Raw genomic sequence first — 20,286 nt, 5'->3', positions numbered from 1 at the left:
GGTGGGGTGTGTGATCCTTTATTAATCTCAGTATTTCTTGTTTTTTATTTTTTAAAATTCTTCTGAACTGTAGCTGTGATATCTTTCACTTGAATGTTATAGATTGCATTGAGTAAGTAAAGCTGGAAAAAAATATTGGTTTGTGTGTTTTCATTTAAGGCTGTAAAGCAAAAAAAGAAGGTGTTTCAAAGAGGGTGATTCTTTTCTATACCCACTGTATATGTGTGTGTGTTTTATAATATAAGTCATTAACGTTTAAGATTTAGGGTTAATCATAAAAAGTGCTTATTTCAAAACATTTTTGAACATTATTTTTTTTTAGTTCTACTTGATCTCCAGCTTATTCTCAGTGTAAAATGGATATGACATAGCAAGGAGGAGATTAACCAGAGAGGCCACGTAGAATGTAAAGAACCAGCAAATCTTTACATGAAATACTGGTAAATATGGACGTCATGCAATAAAAATTCGGTTCATGCCTCTAGGTGAGAAAAGACAGTCATTATTAAAACAGCCATACTGAACCTACTTGCTTAGTGATAAGTAACACTTTATACAGTAGATTGAAATATATGGCCTAGCCTTAAAAAAAATATTTTTTTTAAAAATCGAACACATCATACAAACTAAAAAATTATACCCTTATTTTTAATGTAGGGTCGAGACAGTATTCTGCTATTTGAGATAACCTTCAACAAGTATTATTGGCATGCTTATCAGAATTAGGGCTACCATGATTATTCGATGTAAATAATTAATTGATGCAAAATTAATCTAATCATATGTTGTTAATCAACTAGCCATCTCTGCCCCTTCTCACAAACTGTGGTACAATGCTCTGCATGTTTTTTGGGTAGGCCAGTCATGGCAGTAGCTACACCACATTCTCCAGAAGAAGATACCTTCAAATATTGTCCAAAGGTCTGTATTTAGTAATTGATATAATCTGTTTGTGTGCCTGCACTTGGCGAGGAGTGCTGAGCATGAAGAGAGTCTAAAAATCAGCACTTCTAAAGTGAGATGGCACTTGCTTTTAATGTGATAACCTGCTTAAGATATTGAATAGGTTGCGTTTCTGAGAATGGGAAAAATGATCAACATAATGAAGAATATTAAAGACATGTTGATTTACTCAAGTATTTTCAGCCCTGCTCATTTTAGTTTTATATTGAATATGTGATAAGAAATTTTCAGAGGAAGTGGACAAACCTCTGACACTCATAAAATTACTGGATGCTATAAACTCACTCCAAAACAGGAAACCACCAGGCCCTGATGGTTGCCCAGCGTAATTTTATAAACTATTTTCAAATAAGTTAGGTCCACTATTATTAGCAACGTTTACAGAAGCTAGAGCCAACAAAACTCTATCTCATACTTTTCACCAAGTATTAATTACTGTCTTTCCAAAGAAAAATAAGGACTTGTTACAATGTGCATCTTACAATGTGCAACAATTTCATTTCTGAGTAACGGTGTTAAGATACTCTCCAAAGATCTAGCTGGAAGGATTGAGAAACTGCTTCCTTCTGTAATATCACAAGACCAAACCGGATTTATTAAAGGCAGACACTAAGCTTCTAATCTTCAACGTGTGTTTAATGTAATATACTCACCCATAAAATCTAACACAACAGAGATCTTATTTTCTTTGGACGCAGAAAAAGCATTACACATGGGCATGGAACTACCTATTCACTATACAGTATTGATCAAATTTGGGTTTTCCCTAAACATATGTACATGGATAAAATTACTTTATCTCAGTCCAGAAGACTCTGTTTGTATTAAAAATATTATTTCAAACTACTTCAAAGTAGAACGTGGTACTCGACCAGGATGCCACCTATAACCTATAAGCTTTTATTTCGGGGAAAATTATATTCTACCTTCTTTGTTGTTTACAGATTTAGAAAGAAAAAAAAGACAACTTTTCCTACCTGTATACGGCCATGATTTGTAACAAAACCTCCAAGATCTCCCCATCTGAAATATATATTAAAACAAGTCAGTCCTTCAGAGGAGCTTGACAGAAAATTTTTAAAAATTAAGGAAAATATAAAGCCTTTTTTTATAACTCTAAAAATTATATTATTTTTTCAGTCTTTGGCAAGTTAACCACTGAAATTGAATTGCTTAAATTTCAATAAAAACTAGAAAAATGGGTGTGTTATAAACCTTCTGATCAGTAGTGTATATAAAACATTACATTTTTTCTATTGCGCTTTCCCAGTTTACATTTGCATAATTAAGTCCACCACTTCTGTAACATCTTCATCTAAACTTGTCTGAAATTTTATAAAGTTGCATATTAATATTCTATTCTACCCTATTTACAATGTGACCAGTTTTATACTTGCACGAGATTTATATTTAAAATTATCCCTAAATTAATCAATTTAAATCTTGCATGCCTTTCCCGAAATATATGTATCTATTATATTATTAGTATCTATCTATCTAATAAAATATCAAACCTCATCGCTAGCACTCAGCAATGTTTCTGCAAAACCTATAAAATCATGTTTATCTAAAGGATGCTATAAATTCAGCTTAAACTAATTCTTCTTTTAATACTTTTGACATTAAGGAGAACAATTTTAATCTAATATTCATTTCAAATCTGCTTGTTCAATGTTTTCTAATTGTACAGTTATACTGTATTTTTAACATTATTACTACCAGATACTTTCTCCGAAATTTTGAATATGGCCTGTTTTAAACTCCCCTTAAACCCCTTTGTCTAGTCCAAACAATCTTCATGAAACCTATGCCTGTATCTACCATACATGTTTGTTCTTTATTTCAAATTTAACCTATACCATCACTACTATATATTCCAAAAGGTGGGTTAACTTCCCATTAACCTCAGCCTCTTTATCCTAAGCAACGGTCTAAGCCACACATTAAACCTTCTGAACTCCTTGAATTTACTTGGACTGGTGAATCATATTTTTTTTTTGTCTCTGTGCTTAGTACCTAACCCTTCAAAATTGTTTTACGAAACTATAAGTTTATCATTAACTATGTTACTTGTTCAGAAGTAAGAAGTGGTAATTAGATTGACTCCATGAATGGCTAGGAGTTTATCTATTGTACAGGACCAGGAAGGTCTCCCAACTGTGCAACCAGATAGTTACTGAAGAAAATCTCGTCTCCATATGTATAACCACCAATAACTGAGCCCTTCAACATCAGTGATCGGTTGGTTTAAAAGTGGCCTATTGAATCCACAGCAACCTATTAATGACCTGAGTAATATCAAAATCATTGTCCAGCACCAAACATTGCCCACACACCCTTTAGCTCTAGAGGTTATGCCCTTGGGCAATGAAAACCATTTACACTGAGAAGTCCAATAGTGAACAAAATGTTTCTGCATCTCTGGACAACAATCTCCTTTTTCACTAATGTTGTGCTCACTATCTCCCTAAAAGAGGAGTTCCTTCAAATCAAAAGTAGGATAACCTGTCCTCAACAATCACTAAATCAAATTCAAAGTGCTATATAAGCTGATACTTTTACAGGCATCAAAAAAAGACTAGAATTTGCCTGGTTTTCACAATTTGTTTACATTAAGCTACTGTATTTACCCCGTAATTTTTTTAAGTATCTAGACTAAACATACACCATTACCAATAAAATTCACCAACCTTTCATCTGGTCTAAGGGTACTGCAATAGAAATCAGGACGATTTACAAAGAAACCTGTTCTCTTCACAACATTTTCAGCAATCCAGCTAAGTCTGTCCAAAACATTATACAGCTTGCTAAAACAAAATAAAAAAAATGTTTTCAGAATGAGTATTAATTCTCACACCTGCTTTATTACATCATTCAACATTTAAAGTGATGTGATTGAAAAACAACTATTAAAAAGTTACATTACATTACCAGATAAAATCAGTAAAAATTTCTTCCACAAAAATGAACTCAAAGACCAATAAATACAAATTCAACTAAACGTATGCTAATCGATACTAGTTTGCTTAGCATTTTAATGTAATCTAAAATATAATTGAGAAGCCTGGATTTAAGACATAACAAATAAGGTAAAAATAAAGCATTAAATATGACAAAACATACTGTAGATTTTTTTAAGCAAAACATTTGAGATTCACACCATAAACACAGTAAGGAAAACAAGGACAATGGGCTAAAAAAGGTAGTTAATGCACATAATTTAATTCTAATACCTTTTTGTGTATTTGGCCATGTCCCATGCAATATAATCAATTTGATACTGAGGAGGAAGAAACTGATTAAGGTATGTCACAGCAGGGTACAGCTCTTCACTCAGTATCTTCTCATGTTTTCTCTTTTCACGTTTCTATAAATCAAAAATGAACAAAAAAATTATAAATGGTGTATGTATAAAGCCTTTGAAGGAAAATAACTAACAGCACTGAATAACATGAATTTATCATTAATACAATACCCAAATCTGATCATTTATCATTAAGTATACATGAAAATAACCATTAGATTTGTTTATATAATGGGTTTTGAGCACAGCTTTATAGATGGTGCTTTGCATCAGCCTTTTAAAAATTATGATAAACACTTCTAAATTTATTTAGTATTGCAATACTACATTTAACAATTTTAAAAATATTTCATCAAAATTGAACAGGAATGTATATTTATATCATCATTTTCAAAATCAGCTGCAATATACTGTATTTATATTTGTTTGACATTGATTCTTTGAACCTTTTAAACCTATTCATCTGTATTCCTTTAATGTCACCTCAATACTCTGATAGCACAGGTGCTACGACTCATTCTGTCCAACTGCCAGCATTTTTTTTAAACTAAAAAAAGGGTTCCATCAATTGCTGAAGATGTATAAAGGTCTTTTTAACAGATAGCAAGGATCATAGCAGCCCACAACAGTAGCAAAGACTCAAACACTCAAACTAAATATATCAAGCATAAAGTTAAAAATTGTTTTATAAAGCACAGTTCCATTGCAAATACAGAATTACAAGAGTAGAAAACATCCTAGGTTACAATTAAGACCATAAAACAGGTAGTGTATGAGATATGGGGGAAAAAAAATTTTGTGAAATGACCAAACAACTTTAATACAAAATTTACAATTAATTGTGTGATTCTACAGTATCTATATCCAAATTTGCAATCACATGCTGGTTGTAAATATATCTGTGCACTAATGAAACCACATTATTAAATTAAAAAATTTTAAAAAGACATTTGGGATTAAATCACTTAGAGATGTGTACATAGACAACAACGTCTTTGCATCCTACGAACAATTATATTCTAAATTTAACTTTCCAGCAACACATTTCTTTCACTTTCTTCAAATTAGAAACTTTGTTCAACAGAACCTGCCCAATTTTCCTCACCTCCCACCTCCCTCTATGCTGGAAAAAATAGTGATCTGTTTCAAGGACTTAGACAGCATTTCTGCAATACATAAAACCATTTTACAGTCCCTTCCTTTCAAAGATCCAAGAAGACAATGGGATAAGGATCTCTCACTCAACATATCAGAAAAAGAGTGGAAGGTAGCAATGCTGAGAATTCACTTGAGCTCCATATGTGCAAAGCATACAATTATTCAACTCAGAATTATATATCGAGCACATCTGTCTTGCTTAAAATTGTCCAAAATGTTTCCAGGGCAAGATCCAACTTGCGAATGCTGCAATCAAGTTCCAGCTTCACTTGGTCACATGTTTTGGGCCTGCACCAAATAAACATTATTCTGCACCAAAATTTTTAAATGCTTTTCAGACAGCCTTGGTGTCAAAATCCATCCTAACCCATTAACAGCTGTGTTTGGTGTACTTCCAAATGGGCTTAAAGTGGAGAAGGACAAATAAATTGTGATTGCCTTTACTACACTATTGGCACGCAGACTTATCTTGCTCAACTGGAAGAATCCTAACCCTCCCCTTTTAAGACAGTGGGTAACTGATGTTATATACTATTTGAAATTGGAAAAAATCAAATTCTCACTTAGAGGATCTGTGCAGAATTTTTTCAAAACCTGGCAGGATCTAATCAATAACATTTTAGAATAAGCTCTTAAAGCACTGAGGAAGCCCTATTCCTTTTTCTTTTTCTATTCCGTTCATCTATATTCACTTATTAATTCATCTATTTATTTATTTTTACTAGGTTTAAGTCTTATTCTGCTGCCCATGCTCTCTTTCTCAGGGGTAGGGGTTGATTTGTTTTCAATCCTATTCTTGTAAAATTGATCTATTTGTATGGAATGTTGTGTGATTTCAATAAAATTATATAAAAAAAAGACACAGCATGAGGAACAAGAATGACTATTGGTTGACTTGTGAAAAGAATATGCAGCTTGCATTTACTTGTTCATGTACTGAGCTTACAAGTAAGAGTATCTGTGTAATGTACACAAGATACAATGTTCATTTGGCAAACTGCAATTACTTCTGTTAAATAGAATCACACACACACGGAACGCAAGCATTATTGGTATCCTTGATAAAAATGAACAAACAAAAGTTGCAAATAAAAATAATTCAGATAAAAAGCTATATTTTTTTACAAAATAGGAAATAGACAAGCTTTTATTATGATAATATTTACTTGCATTTTGTTCTTTAAAACACGTGTCACAATTATTTCATCCCACACACAAAGTATTTTCCATTAATACGCTATCTGCAATGGATAACAATACAAAGTATTTTTCTTTAAGCATTAATGACAGAAAACTATGGCAAAGATGTTACATCATTCCTAAACTGCAACATATGAGTTTATTTTCAGTCAATCATTTGTTAAATATGATGTATGTTTAGAATCACTGCCATGCTAGAAGGATAACCTGTGGCAAGGATTTAGCTTTCTTTAGCAGCAAAAATATTGCGGTGTGAAGTAGAGTTCATGAAGCTTTGGATTTTAAAGGATAAAATTGGATTCTCAAGTTATTTTGTGGTGCTGTTCATTGCCTTAGGTTACCAACTAAGTTCACGTTATTCCACACTGGAATGAAGGTAAAGGCAGGAAAAGGTGCTTATTTAGGGAATATACAGTAAGAGGCTCTGCTGTCGCTTACAGAGGGCAATATTACTCTTTAATAGTGAATGGGAGGTCAAGACTGCAGGAGTTTCTGTGGCCACCAAATGGGATTTCGGAAAGGTGATCAAAGTACTTCCATTAAGTATTCTTAACATTGGTAAAAGCCCTGGGAAGTGGGTAAATGGGAGCTTTTGCACTGTCGGCCAGTTGAGTGTGGAATAGGGAGCAAACATATAAATTAGCAGTAAGCAGGGGCTAGGGTGAACTAGACAGAGAAAAAGGGGAATGTTTAGAGCTGTTATACTTGAAGGGCAAATGGACGAGCCTCCCCTTTAGGGAGACAAGGGCGTAAGACAACTTAAAGTAGTCTGAGAGAGAACATTTGTTTTGTACATTTTATTTGCTATTGTTATTCTCTCTTTTATTTACCTTTCATCTGTATTTAATTGTCATAAACAATGCTTTCATATTTTGGCCTCTTTAGTATTACTCTGGGTTTGGGGACACAATCCAAATGCATTTGATCGCTTGCAAATGGTTATCCAAAGTATTTTTAAAAATATTTTTTTTTTTTGCAAAACACCACCACTAATAAAAGGCAATCAAGTTATCTTCATTCCTGTATTGCATATTTCACCTTCACTCTGAGGGTCACGGTCACTGGGATAAAATGTTATAAAAATTAAAGTTATAAACTTACTTTAATAAAGATTTTTGATCTTTCGTGTGTATGTATGTTTGGTATGTGTATTCGCAAATGGGTTATGTTTAATTTTCTAAGCAATCAAAAAGATTGTCACCCCAGTTTTGATGTCACTACACTGGTTACCTGCGTCATTTAGAATTGACTTTAAAATACTGCTTATGGTTTACAAAGCCTTAAATAATCTCGCTCCATCTTATATTTTGGAATGTCTTACACCTTACACTCCAAATCGTAACCTTAGATCTTCAAATGAGTGTCTACTTAGAATTCCAAGAGCTAAACTTAAAAGTAGTGGTGAGGCGGCCTTCTGCTGTTATGCACCTAAAATCTGGAACAGCTTGCCAATAGGAATTCGCCGGGCTAATACAGTAGAGCACTTTATAACACTGCTGAAAACACATTACTTTAACATGGCTTTCTCATAGCTGCATCTTAGTTAAATCCTGATGTTCTGTATATTAGATTAATTATCATTATTATTCATGGAGTCTCGAAAATCCGTACTAACCCCTACTTTCTCTTCAGTTCTTTTTCCAGTTTTCTGTGGTGCCGATCTGCACCACCACCACCTAATCAAAGCACCGTGATATCCTCACATTGATGGATTAAAGGCCAGAAGTCCACATGACCATTATCATCAAGTTCTTCCATGAGAACCCTGAATACAATGAGGACTGATTGAGGTCATTTATGTTAGGTAGAATGCCTAGAGGGAGCTGGGCGGTCTCGTGGCATGGAACCTCTGCAGATTTTTTTTTTTTCTCTCCAGCTGTCTGGAGTTTTTTTTTGTTTGTTTTTTCTGTCCTCCCTGACCATCGGACCTTACTTTTATTCTATGTTAGTGTTCTCTAATTTTAATTATTTATTTTGTCTTTTTTCTGATTTTTCATCATGTAAAGCACATTGAGCTACACTGTTTGTATGAAAATGTGCTATATAAATAAATGTTGTTATTGTATATTAACAATTATTACAATGGAAATTTGATTGTAAGACTTATCTTTATAAGACACAAATGAAGGGTATCTACCATCAAATGACTGAGGATAAGAGAGTAAAGAGAAAGTTTTAATTGGAGAAGGAATGAAAAATGTACAGCCTGTAGATGCCGTGAGGCCCTTTTTAACAAAGAAGTGCTTAATTTATGTAAAACAGGGCATGCTAACACCGCCACTGAAAAACCTTGTCATGTTCAACTATTTTGTTTTACAATGATATAATTTGTTTCCTTAGATCATTAGGAAGACCTCTTACTAGAAGAACTGATCGAGCCTGGAAGGCCCAAACATGCTACTTTTTCGCAAAGTAAATTATTGATCCTGTTTAAATGAAGCATGATTATCTGGTCTGGCATATATGAGATCTCAGTAAATTCTAAATGTGTGTTGTGAATTACTGTGGTGTTCCCTCGCCTATATCATTGTGTCCTCATTGCAACCTTCTTTTTGAAAATGTGAAAAATCTATGTTAAAATTATTTTAAAAATGTGTTTTGTTGTCAAAGACAAATTTATACAAAACAAAGCTGCATGCTTTGTGAAACCACAGACAAAACAGATTAAAAAAGACAAAAGACAACAAGAGACAAAACAGATTCAACAGTCCTTGGGACTTTTTATTTTTACTTGTACCCTAACAAATGTTTTCATGTTTCCGCTAATATACACCCCTATTGAGAACTGCTGAAAGGACTCATTAGAAAAGACCTAAAATGTAGGAAGATATCACTGAATGAAACATAAAAATTACAGCTTTACATGTCCAAAAATCACTTTTACCATAAGTCAATATCCTGTACAGTTTTACACGAAAACAGTAAATCTCAAAATACATGCTAACAGGACACATACTAGACAAACCATGCATGTTATTAGACTATGGCTAGAAATTAAAAATAATATGAAATAATATAAACTTTATTTAAGATTGCTAGGCAACAAACAGAAGAAGAAGAATTTTAAAAATTATAAGGATTTTACTTACAATATACTGGATCCATAATAAAGCTATCAAATATTAGCTGCAGTTATTTAAATTTTAACCAAACACAAACAAATTTTACCGGTACTGTGCTGCATCTTAGAACAGTTTGGCTTACAGAGAAGCTAACAAATCAGTCAAAATCCAATTTGTGACCATAAGACTGCCTACAATATCTATGTAATAACACCTCCCAAAAAATGAAGGTGTAATATACATGATAACTGATGAATGTTTATAAGATGGGATGCATTACTCTTAGTTCCCAACATTTTTCAGTTTGCCCATGAAGAATTAACAATCTTTCAATGCCAGCAAAACAGAAATTTCAAAACAACTTGTCCTGTGCTTATAAAGCCCTTTTAGATGGTGCTCCCAGTGAAAAAATAATACAGTATATAAAATAAAGGTTTTTCTTAACTCCTGGAAAACATCATGAACCATAACATGCTAATATATGAGACTAGTCACTGTAAGGCCGGAGTTATACTTCACGTGACGTGACGCATGCTGCAGCGGACGCTCCTGCTACGCAAGCGTTGTAGTGTCTATACTTGGGCACATACTTTACATAAATCTGGAGGAATCCACCAGGTGGCAGTGCGAGATATTATCACGGTGAGAACATCTTCGGCTTCTCTGTGTTGTGAACTGTCTAGAACACCTATTAAATTCCGATGACACCTTACAGCAAAATCTCTGATAAAGAATGCTTATTGATTAAATCCATCAATCCAGGGATGTGTCCATTCCAGCAAGCATTGGGCACCAGTGAGAAACAATCTGGACGAGGCCTCAGCTCATCGCAAGGTGAATACAAGCACACATATACACTAGCGTCATTTTAGCGGCACCAAATCCACAAATCTGCATATCTTTGGAAGGAAACCAGAGCTCAGTGTGGAATACAAGCAGGAAATACCAGCAACATAACTCCTTGCGAGACAGCAGCGCTACTGCTCCGACACGTGTGTAATTATTCCCCCCATGTGTGTAATTATTAACAGTATTCATTATTTAAATGAAATTATATGTAAAATGTAACATACACACTTTAATGCATTTCATCATGAAAGTGATATCTATACTAATAAATGGCAAAGCCCTCACTGACTGACTGACAGACTGACAGGCTCATCACTATTTCTCAAACTTCCCAAACACTCAGTGGCAGGCTCATCCCTTACAGCTTACTTACAAAAGTTAAGCAGGTTTCATTTCGAAATTCTACGCGTAATGGTCATAACTGAATCCTACTTACGTACATATACACAGCCATAGCCTGCAGCTCGGTCGCTGTGTGAGGCGGAGTTGCATCCCCCATCACCACGCCTCCCACGTAATTGAGTGCCTGCCCATATAAGGCCATCCGTCAGTAGCAATCCCATAGACACGCTGCCGCTAAATATTCGCGGTGAAGGAATGCGCTTATGCAAACGAAGATGAGATGGTCAGGGATAGACTAGTGTTTGGCACAAACTCAGCAAAAGTGTGAGAGAAACTTTTAAGTGCTGGGACTGAGCTAACATTAAATAAATCCATGGACATCGCAAGATCACACGAGATAGCACAAACACAGCTGAGAACCTTTGATGCATGTACTCCGAACGGCTCACGTGAACTGACTGTGAACGCGGTACACAGACAACAAGCAAGAGCTCCAAAGAGCGCTGAACAAAAAACGCGTTACACAATTGAGACGGCAGAATATGAAGCGAGTGACGCATACAAGCATATTCATAAGTGCAGCTACTGCAGAAACAAAGCACATGGTGGAAAAAGTCAATGTCCAGCTAAAGGAAGACAGTGTAAAAAATGTGGTAAATTGAACCACTTCGCTATAGTTTGCAGGACTGGGAAAGGTAAACCCATGCATGGAGTGTGTGATGTCTCAAATAAAGAGGAAGACGAGCTGTTTATTGATGCAGTAAGAGAGGAACAACCCTCTGAAGCTGAACAAGCCTTTGAGGACATATCAATAGGAAAGCATGGTGTAAAGCTTAAGTTTAAATTAAGTTCATAGACATGCTGCCGCTGGCGTTTGTCATGCCTACGACGAATACGATATTCGCGAGATACAAGTTTAATGAGAAGACACAGGGTATAAACAAGACTTTTGATCACTTTGTAACAGAGTTAAAATTGCTGGTGAAGGACTATGCTTATGCAAACGAATAGGAAAGCAAGGTGTAAAGCTTAAGTTTAAATTAAGTTCATAGACACGCTGCCGCTGGCATTTGTCATGCCTAAGACAAATACGATATTCACGAGATACAAGTTTAATGAGAGGACGCAGGGTATAAACGTGACTTTCGATCAATTTGTAACAGAGTTAAAATTGCTGGTGAAGGACTGTGCTTATGCAACGAAGATGAGATGGTCAGGGATAGAATAGTGTCTGGCACAAACTCAGCAAAAGTGCGAGAGAAACTTTTAAGTGCCGGGTCTGAGCTAACATTAAATAAAGCCGTGCACATCACAAGATCGCACGAGATAGCTGAGAACCTTCGATGCATGTACTCCAAGTGGCTCACGTGAACTGACTGTGAACGCAGTACACAGACAACAAGCAAGAGCTCCAAAGAGCGCTGAACAAAAAACGCATTACACAATTGAATATGAAGCGAGTGACGCATACACGCATATTCATAAGTTTAGCTACTGCGGAAACAAACAGTAGGAAAGGAACAACCCTCTGATGCTGAACAAGCCCTTGTAGACATATCAATAGGAAAGCATGGTGTAAAGCTTAAGTTTAAATTACGTTTATAGACACGCTGTTGCTAAATATTCGCAGGCAAATCCACAATTTAATACCGGGAATGCTTGTTAAACATCTTAGATTCACGAGTACCGATTTGGGTAGTGAACACTTCAATGAATGAAACCTTATCTTTACAACGGTTGACAACGAAGATGAGATGGTCAGGGATAGACTAGACAAACATGGAATGTAACCTGAACACAACACATCCTCCAAATACGAACCTGATTGAAAGAAATAATGATAATCAAATCCTTGATGACAGTAACACTCATAACACTTAAAACAATTACATTGACAATCATGTTAACTTATTTTTAAAATGTTTTCTTTTTTATAACTTCTTTAACACGCTACTTCTCTGCTGCGAAGCGGGGGTATTATGCTAGTCAAGTATAAATCTAAAGATTCTAAATGTGCAGAGAGTTGGAAAATCATACATTTAATTTGTTCTGTGTGATGATCTATTGCTGCTTGCCACTGCTGTCAGGTCCAAGAAGTTTGTAGTGATTAAAAACTGGAATGACATTTACGATGATCTGCTTTAATGATAAGGTAAACTACGAGGTTAAAGTGGACATTTCCAGATTAAAGCCGAAATTTCCACTTAATCACAAAATACACATTTTCACCATGTCCTTTATTTTTTTCTCAGTGGCTCAAATACAGCATACATTATGTTGCTGTTGTGAAGTTGCAAAGCAAAAAAAAAAAAAAGACGGCACAAAAGATGGCATGTGAGACTTTTAAAATGTATTGTGTCATTACGATCGGAAATATGCAACGCTTGACTAGAAAAGCACCACGAATGCATCTGCATGTCGGCATTTTGCTTCACCACATCGAACCATTCATCAAACAGCGAAGCACGCACATTGATCCCCGTAGGATGTGCTTAGAGGGTTTCTGTCATGTTCCGACTTTTAGCACACTGCACCCCCCGATTTTTTGCTGGTACTGCAACTCGCGCATGCGTCGCGTTAATTTCTGAGGACCTGCTCAGAGGACGCATGAAATGAACGCTGGGAACGTGTGGCAGCCATGATGCGGCAGCGTACACGCTCTGAGCGTGAAGTATAAACCGGCCCTTAAACATATTTCTTCTGTATGTAAAAAAGTCAATATTCCATCTTACTAATATTTGAACTTATGACATTAAAAGGGCTGGAGGCTGATCAAAATGAATCTTGATCACTCAGGAGCAAGACTGAAAGTATATAGTGAAAATGAATAAGACGTGTTTTGCTAAAAGTATGTCTAACTACACCTTTATTTTAAAAGAGATGTAATATTTTCATTATTAAAATGACATTAACTTGAAATAATAAGTTCCTTTACAATACACTCTTTTTGACATTGCACTATTAATGGTATCTGTTCATGATTTTATATATGTAGTATTTAATCCAAGCATTCAGTTTTCTCTAAGTAACTTTTTAAATTACCAATTACCTTACTTAGTAATCAACCCTTTTAAGGCTAGTGCAAACCCTTTTGGTAGGTTTGTAACTAGGTATCCTGTTATTTACACAAGTTCCCCTTTTATTTAATACTATATGTTTATTGTACTTATATATAGTAAATATGATTGTGCAAATATACTTTGCAAGGAGGATGGCAAGCAACGATAACAAAAGAGCTTCTTATTCCATGAGATACTTGGCCCTGTCGTGCATGATGATCTTTTCCAGCCTGAGAAGATGAGAGACTGCTGCTGCAATTAGGGCGTTTCTGCTTGTAGTCTGTTTCTTTGCTGTCTAAATAAATTTTCTGAGAAAAAAAAGTTATTAAATAATAACACTGAATATTTCATTTCCAGTTGTATTCCCTTCTAAAGTCTTGCAAAAAAAATGTGTTCAGAAAATCAATTTACCCATCAAGCTCAGTGAAACAATGCACATATCTTAAGTTTCTACACAACCTGCTAAACAATGCCTATTATCATACTTTCTATTTTGCACAAAATAATGACATTTAACAATAGAAATTTAGTATGTTTGTTGCTTTTTTATTCTGCATTGTCTTTACCAGTGATACTGCAACGGAAAGAATGAAATTTTAGCACCTGTGAATGGCTTCTAAGTTTTAACTAAGTGTTTTGGCTGATATTGAGGATGCCATTATTAGTACTGCTTGGGATAATCTAGATGCAGAAAGCTAACTCGTGAAACAAAATCAGGTAGTCTATAAGCATAACATTCACGCTTTGTATTGGGATGCCACTACAGACAGGCTAGCTTCACACTGCTGTTTGCTGGGAGCTCTCTCTAAAAGAAACACAGTGAACTTACAGGATCACAGTTTATGTATATAAATCTGAAAAGTGGATAATTTTCTTGGGAGTTGGGACATACCATATTTTTAATGTAAGTTTCTTTCCTGCTCTCCTCAATTATCCTCCTATGAGTGTTGCTGAATGATGTGCTGCTGGTGTGTCTCAGAAACTTTACCAAACAATGGAAAACAGTACTGGTCAACAATTCTTCCAGTTGTACTGGCCATCTTCTGTGCTGTGTGGATTGTACATAGCTTTACTGGGCTGCTCTTATCAGCTGCTTTTTACCATCACTTGAATCATGTTTCTTAGCACAAGTAATTTTTTCCCCAAACAGCTTTACAGTGACACCCCCTGTGTTCCATATTATAAAGTGCCTATGAAATGCAGCACTTCTTAGGTGACTTATACTAATTCAATTTTCAACCCCTAATGGGAGAAGCTGAAAGAAGAAGAAGATTAACTTATATATCAAGTGAATAAATAACAAGTAACAAATACCTGCGTGAAGCAGAAAGGAGGAGGACTTGCTCTCTATGTAAATACCAGGTGGTGCAACTCTAGACATGTAAACATTAAAATCTCCACTTACGGCAGGGACATCAAACTGTTGGCCGTAAGTCTGCGTCCCTATTACTTGCCCAGAGTTTGGACACATCATTGTTGTTATTGTATACATCCCTTCTTGAGGCAGACGTGGCGATAGTGGGTGACATCTTTTATTCCACTGTTGCTAAGTTACAATCACAGCACCCTGAGGTGCTTGTGCTAATCTCTAGAGACATTAACTAGATAGATAGATAGATATAGATAGATAGATAGATAGATAGATAGATAGATAGATAGATAGATAGATAGATAGATAGATAGATAGATAGATAGATAGATAGATAGATAGATAGATAGATAGATAGATAGATAGATAGATAGATAGATAGATAGATAGATAGATAGATATTTCACTACGTGACACTGGACAAAACATTACCTGCCTTCTCCCAGTATGTGGATTGTAACACCCGGGGAAATAGGACTATTGACCTAGTGTATGCAAACGTTAAAGACGCATACAGTGCCACCCCGCTGCCTGCGCTTTGGAAAGCAGATCATAACCTGGTCCTGCTTCAGCCTCACTACAAATCAAGAGTGAGGGAGCTACCTACAACTATATGCTCTTTCAGGAAGTGGTCCGCTGAGGCACAGCAGGCTCTGAGAGACTGCTTTGGAACTATGGACTGGGATATCCTGCAGGGATCATATAGTGAGAACATTGAGAAGGTTGTTGACTGCCCTACTGACTACATCAACTTCTGTATGGACATTGTAGTTCCAATAAGAACAGTACGCTGCAATGCTAACAACAAGCCATGGATTACAAGTAACATCAAGGGCCTTTTGAACAAGAAGAAAAGGGCTTTTAAAGGCGGGGATCAGCATGAGCTCAAGCACGTGCAGAAGGAACACTCAGTCCAGCTCAGGGCGGCGAAGAAGCAGTACAGGAGAAAGCTGGATAGGAGAGACATACCCACCCACAATTACAGCAACCCAGGTGAGCAGAGAGCTGAGGAGACTTCATGCCAGCAAAGCAGTGAGTCCAGATGGAGTATCGCAACTACTGCTTAAGGCCTGTGCGCTGGAGCTGGGGAGTCGTCTACAGTGAATCTTCAACCTGAGCCTGGAACAGGGGAGAGCACCGAGGCTTTGGACAACATCTTGCATCACCCCAGTCCCAAAGGTATCACGTCCTAGTGAGCTGAATGACTTCTGGCCTGTCTCTCTGACGTCACATGAGATGAAGACCATGGAGCAGCTGCTGTTTCACTACCTGACGCCACAGGTCCGCCATGCCCTCGACCTTCTGCAGTTCGCATACCAGGAGAAGGTGGGAGTGGAGGATGCCATCATCTATATGCTACACCAATCTCTCTCCCACTTGGACAGAGGCAGTGGTGCTGTAAGAATTATGTTTCTTGACTTCTCTAGCGCCTTCAACACCATCCAACCTCTGCTCCTTAGGGACAAACTGACAGAGATGGGAGTAGATTTATACCTAGTGGCATGGATCGTGGACTATATTACAGACAGACCTCAGTATGTGCGTCATGGCAACTGCAGGTCTGACATTGTGGTCAGCAACACAGGAACGCCGCAGGGGACTGCATTTTCGCCAGTCCTATTCAGTCTATATACATCGGACTTCCAATACAACTCGGAGTCCTGCCACGTGCAAAAGTTCTCTGACAACACTGCTATCGTGGGCTTCATCAGGAATGGGCAGGAGGAGTAGTATAGGAAGCTAATCAAGGACTTTGTTAAACGGTGCGACTCAAACCACTTACACCTGAACACCAGCAAAACCAAGGAGCTGGTGGTGGATTTTAGGAGACCCAGGCCCCCCCTGGACCCCGGGATTATCAGAGGTGACTGTGAGCAGAGGGTGTAGACCTATAAATACCTGAGAGTGCAGCTGGATGATAAATTGGACTGGACTGTCAATACTGATGCTCTGTGCAAGAAAGGACAGAGCCGACTATACTTCCTTAGCAGGCTGGCGTCATTCAAAATCTGCAATAAGATGCTGCAGATGTTCTATCAGACGTTTGTGGCGAGCGCCCTCTTCTACACGGTGGTGTGCTGGGGAGGCAGCATAAATAAAAAGGACGCATCACGCTTTGACAAACTGGTGAGGAAGGCAGGCTCTATTGTAGGCATGCTGCTGCTGGAGTATGTAAATTTCCCCTTGGGATTAATAAAGTATCTGTGTATCTATCTATGTAAAGATGTAATGTGAATTAACTGAAGTAGGTAACGCTAAGTGAACACTATTTTGTGTTGATACTTTTTTTAATTCCTCTCTTTTATTAATGTTTGAAACAAGGCAACAAATCAATAAGTGACTATATAATAAATTTCAAAACCCCCTAGGCTAATTTAATATGGTATGATCATGTTTTAATTTCAGTTTTTAGAAACAGCTTTTTGGAGGAAATACAAAATAAAAAGTATAGAAAATTAAAAAATAAAATTGAATGATGCCAAGATGAAATGTTACATCAAAATACAAACTATGAATGAGGTACTGGTTCTGGGCTTATTGAAAATATCACTTCACATTCAATTATGACCATCAGTCTAGTACAGGGGTGCCCACACATTTTCGGCTTCTTTTAAAATGACCAGGTCAAAATGATCTACTTACATTAAAAATGATTATATATACAGTGCATCCGGAAAGTAATCACAGCGCATCACTTTTTCCACATTTTGTTATGTTACAGCTTCATTCCAAAATTGATTAAATTCATTTTTTTCCTCAGAATTCTACACACAATACCCCATAATGACAACGTGAAAAAAGTTTGAGGTTTTTGCAAATTTATTAAAAATGAAAAAACTGAGAAAGCACATGTACTTAAGTATTCACAGCCTTTGCCATGAAGATCAAAATTGAGCTCAGGTGCATCCTGCTTCCCCTGATCATACTTGAGATGTTTCTGCAGCTTAATTGGAGTCCACCTGTGGTAAATTCAGTTGAACCTGTCTATATAAGGTCCCACAGTTGACAGTCAGAGCACAAACCAAGCATGAAGTCAAAGGAACTGTTTGTAGACCTCCGAGACAGGATTGTCTCGAGGCACAAATCTGGGGAAGGTTACAGAAAAATTTCTGCTGCTTTGGAGGTCCCAATGAGCACAGTGGCATCCATCATCCGTAAGTGGAAGAAGTTCGAAACCACCAGGACTCTTCCTAGAGCTGGCCGGCCATCTAAACTGAGCGATCGGGGGAGAAGGGCCTTAGTCAGGGAGGTGACCAAGAACCTGATGGTTGCTCTGTCGGAGCTGCAAAGGTCCTCTGTGGAGAGAGGAGAACCTTCCAGGAGGATAACCATCTCTGCAGCAATCCACCAATCAGGCCTGTATGGTAGAGTGGCCAGACGAAAGCCACTCCTTAGTAAAACGCACATGGCAGCCCGCCTGAAGTTTGCCAAAAGGCACCTGAAGGACTCTCAGACCAGAGAATTTTGTTTCTCATGAGACAAAGATTGAACTCTTTGGTGTGAATGCCAGGCGTCATGTTTGGAGGAAACCAGGCACCGCTCATCACCAGGCCAATACCATCCCTACAGTGAAGCATAGTGGTGGCAGCATCATGCTGTGGGGATGTTTTTCAGCGGCAGGAACTGGAAGACTAGTCAGGATAAAGGGTAAGATGACTGCAGCAATGTAAAAAGACATCCTGGATGAAAACCTGCTCCAGAGCGGTCTTGACCTCAGACTGGGGTGACGGTTCATCTTTCAGCAGGACAGCGACCCTAAGCACACAGCCAAGATATCAAAGGAGTGGCTTCAGGACAACTCTGTGAATGTCCTTGAGTGGCCCAGCCAGAGCCCAGACTTGAATCTGATTGAACATCTCTGGAGAGATCTTAAAATGGCTGTGCACCGACGCTTCCCATCCAACCTGATGGAGCTTGAGAGGTGCTGCAAAGAGGAATGGGTGAAACTGGCCAAGGATAGGTGTGCCAAGCTTGTGGCATCATATTCAAAAGACTTGAGGCTGTAATTGCTGCCAAAGGTGCATCGACAAAGTATTGAGCAAAGGCTGTGAATACTTATGTACATGTGATTTCTCAGTTTTTTATTTTTAATAAATTTGCAAAAACCTCAAGTAATCTTTTTTCACGTTGTCATTATGGGGTGTTGTGTGTAGAATTCTGAGGAAAAAAATGAATATAATCCATTTTGGAATAAGGCTGTAACATAACAAAATGTGGAAAAAGTGATGCGCTGTGAATCCTTTCCAGATGCACTGTATATATCTTCTTTAATAAAACCCCTGTGTGCGTCCAGGCGTCCGTGTGTGTGTCTTCTGGTGAAGTGCGCATGCACGGGGCCACACGGCACGTGTTCAATCTCTTCCTGTGCATTCTCTGTGCACAGAGAGGGACAGACACACACACAGACGCATGCAAGACACACACACATGTGCGCGCAAGACACACGCACACACAGGCGCACGAGACAGACACACGCACGCGCGAGACAAACACACACACACACACGCACGCGCGAGACAGACACACACACACACACACACACACACACGCGCGCTCAAGGCACAAAACACACAGAGGCACGCACGAGGCACAAAACACACACACACAGACACGCGCAAGACAGACAGACACACATATACATACAGGCGTGCGCAAGACAGACACACACACACAATGACAGACACACACACACACACAGGCGCACGCGAGACCCACACACACACAGGCGCGCGCGAGACAAACACACATGCACAGGCATGAGACAGATAGACACACACAGGCGCGCACAAGAGAGAGACAGACAGACACAGAGGTGTGCGCTTAAGAGAGACACACACACAAGCGAGAGACAGACACACACACACGCAGGCCCGCGAGAGAGACACACACACACACACACACACACACACACACACACACACACGGCACAAAACACACAGAGGCACGCGCGAGGCACAAAACACACAGAGGCACGCGCGA

At 37.8% G+C, this 20,286-nt stretch overlaps 1 protein-coding gene across 5 annotated transcripts in view; it reads right to left on the bottom strand.

The window, feature by feature from the left end:
- The window catches only part of fig4a (FIG4 phosphoinositide 5-phosphatase a), a 340,932-nt gene that overhangs the window by 206,618 nt on the left and 114,028 nt on the right, over positions 1 to 20,286 (bottom strand). For all 5 annotated transcript variants that reach the window (XM_039747917.1, XM_039747913.1, XM_039747915.1 and 2 more), the window contains exons 12-14: positions 4,197 to 4,330; positions 3,654 to 3,770; positions 1,941 to 1,986 (exon numbers count right to left, since the gene is read on the bottom strand). In XM_039747917.1, coding sequence (XP_039603851.1) covers positions 1,941 to 1,986; positions 3,654 to 3,770; positions 4,197 to 4,330 — 297 coding nt within the window. The remainder of the gene's footprint in view (positions 1 to 1,940; positions 1,987 to 3,653; positions 3,771 to 4,196; positions 4,331 to 20,286) is intronic.

Source organism: Polypterus senegalus, chromosome 3 (genome assembly GCF_016835505.1).
Source record: "Polypterus senegalus isolate Bchr_013 chromosome 3, ASM1683550v1, whole genome shotgun sequence".
Taxonomy (NCBI): Eukaryota; Metazoa; Chordata; class Cladistia; order Polypteriformes; family Polypteridae; genus Polypterus; species Polypterus senegalus.
Note: the sequence above shows the minus strand (reverse complement) of the source record. Positions and strands in the feature narration are given on the sequence as shown.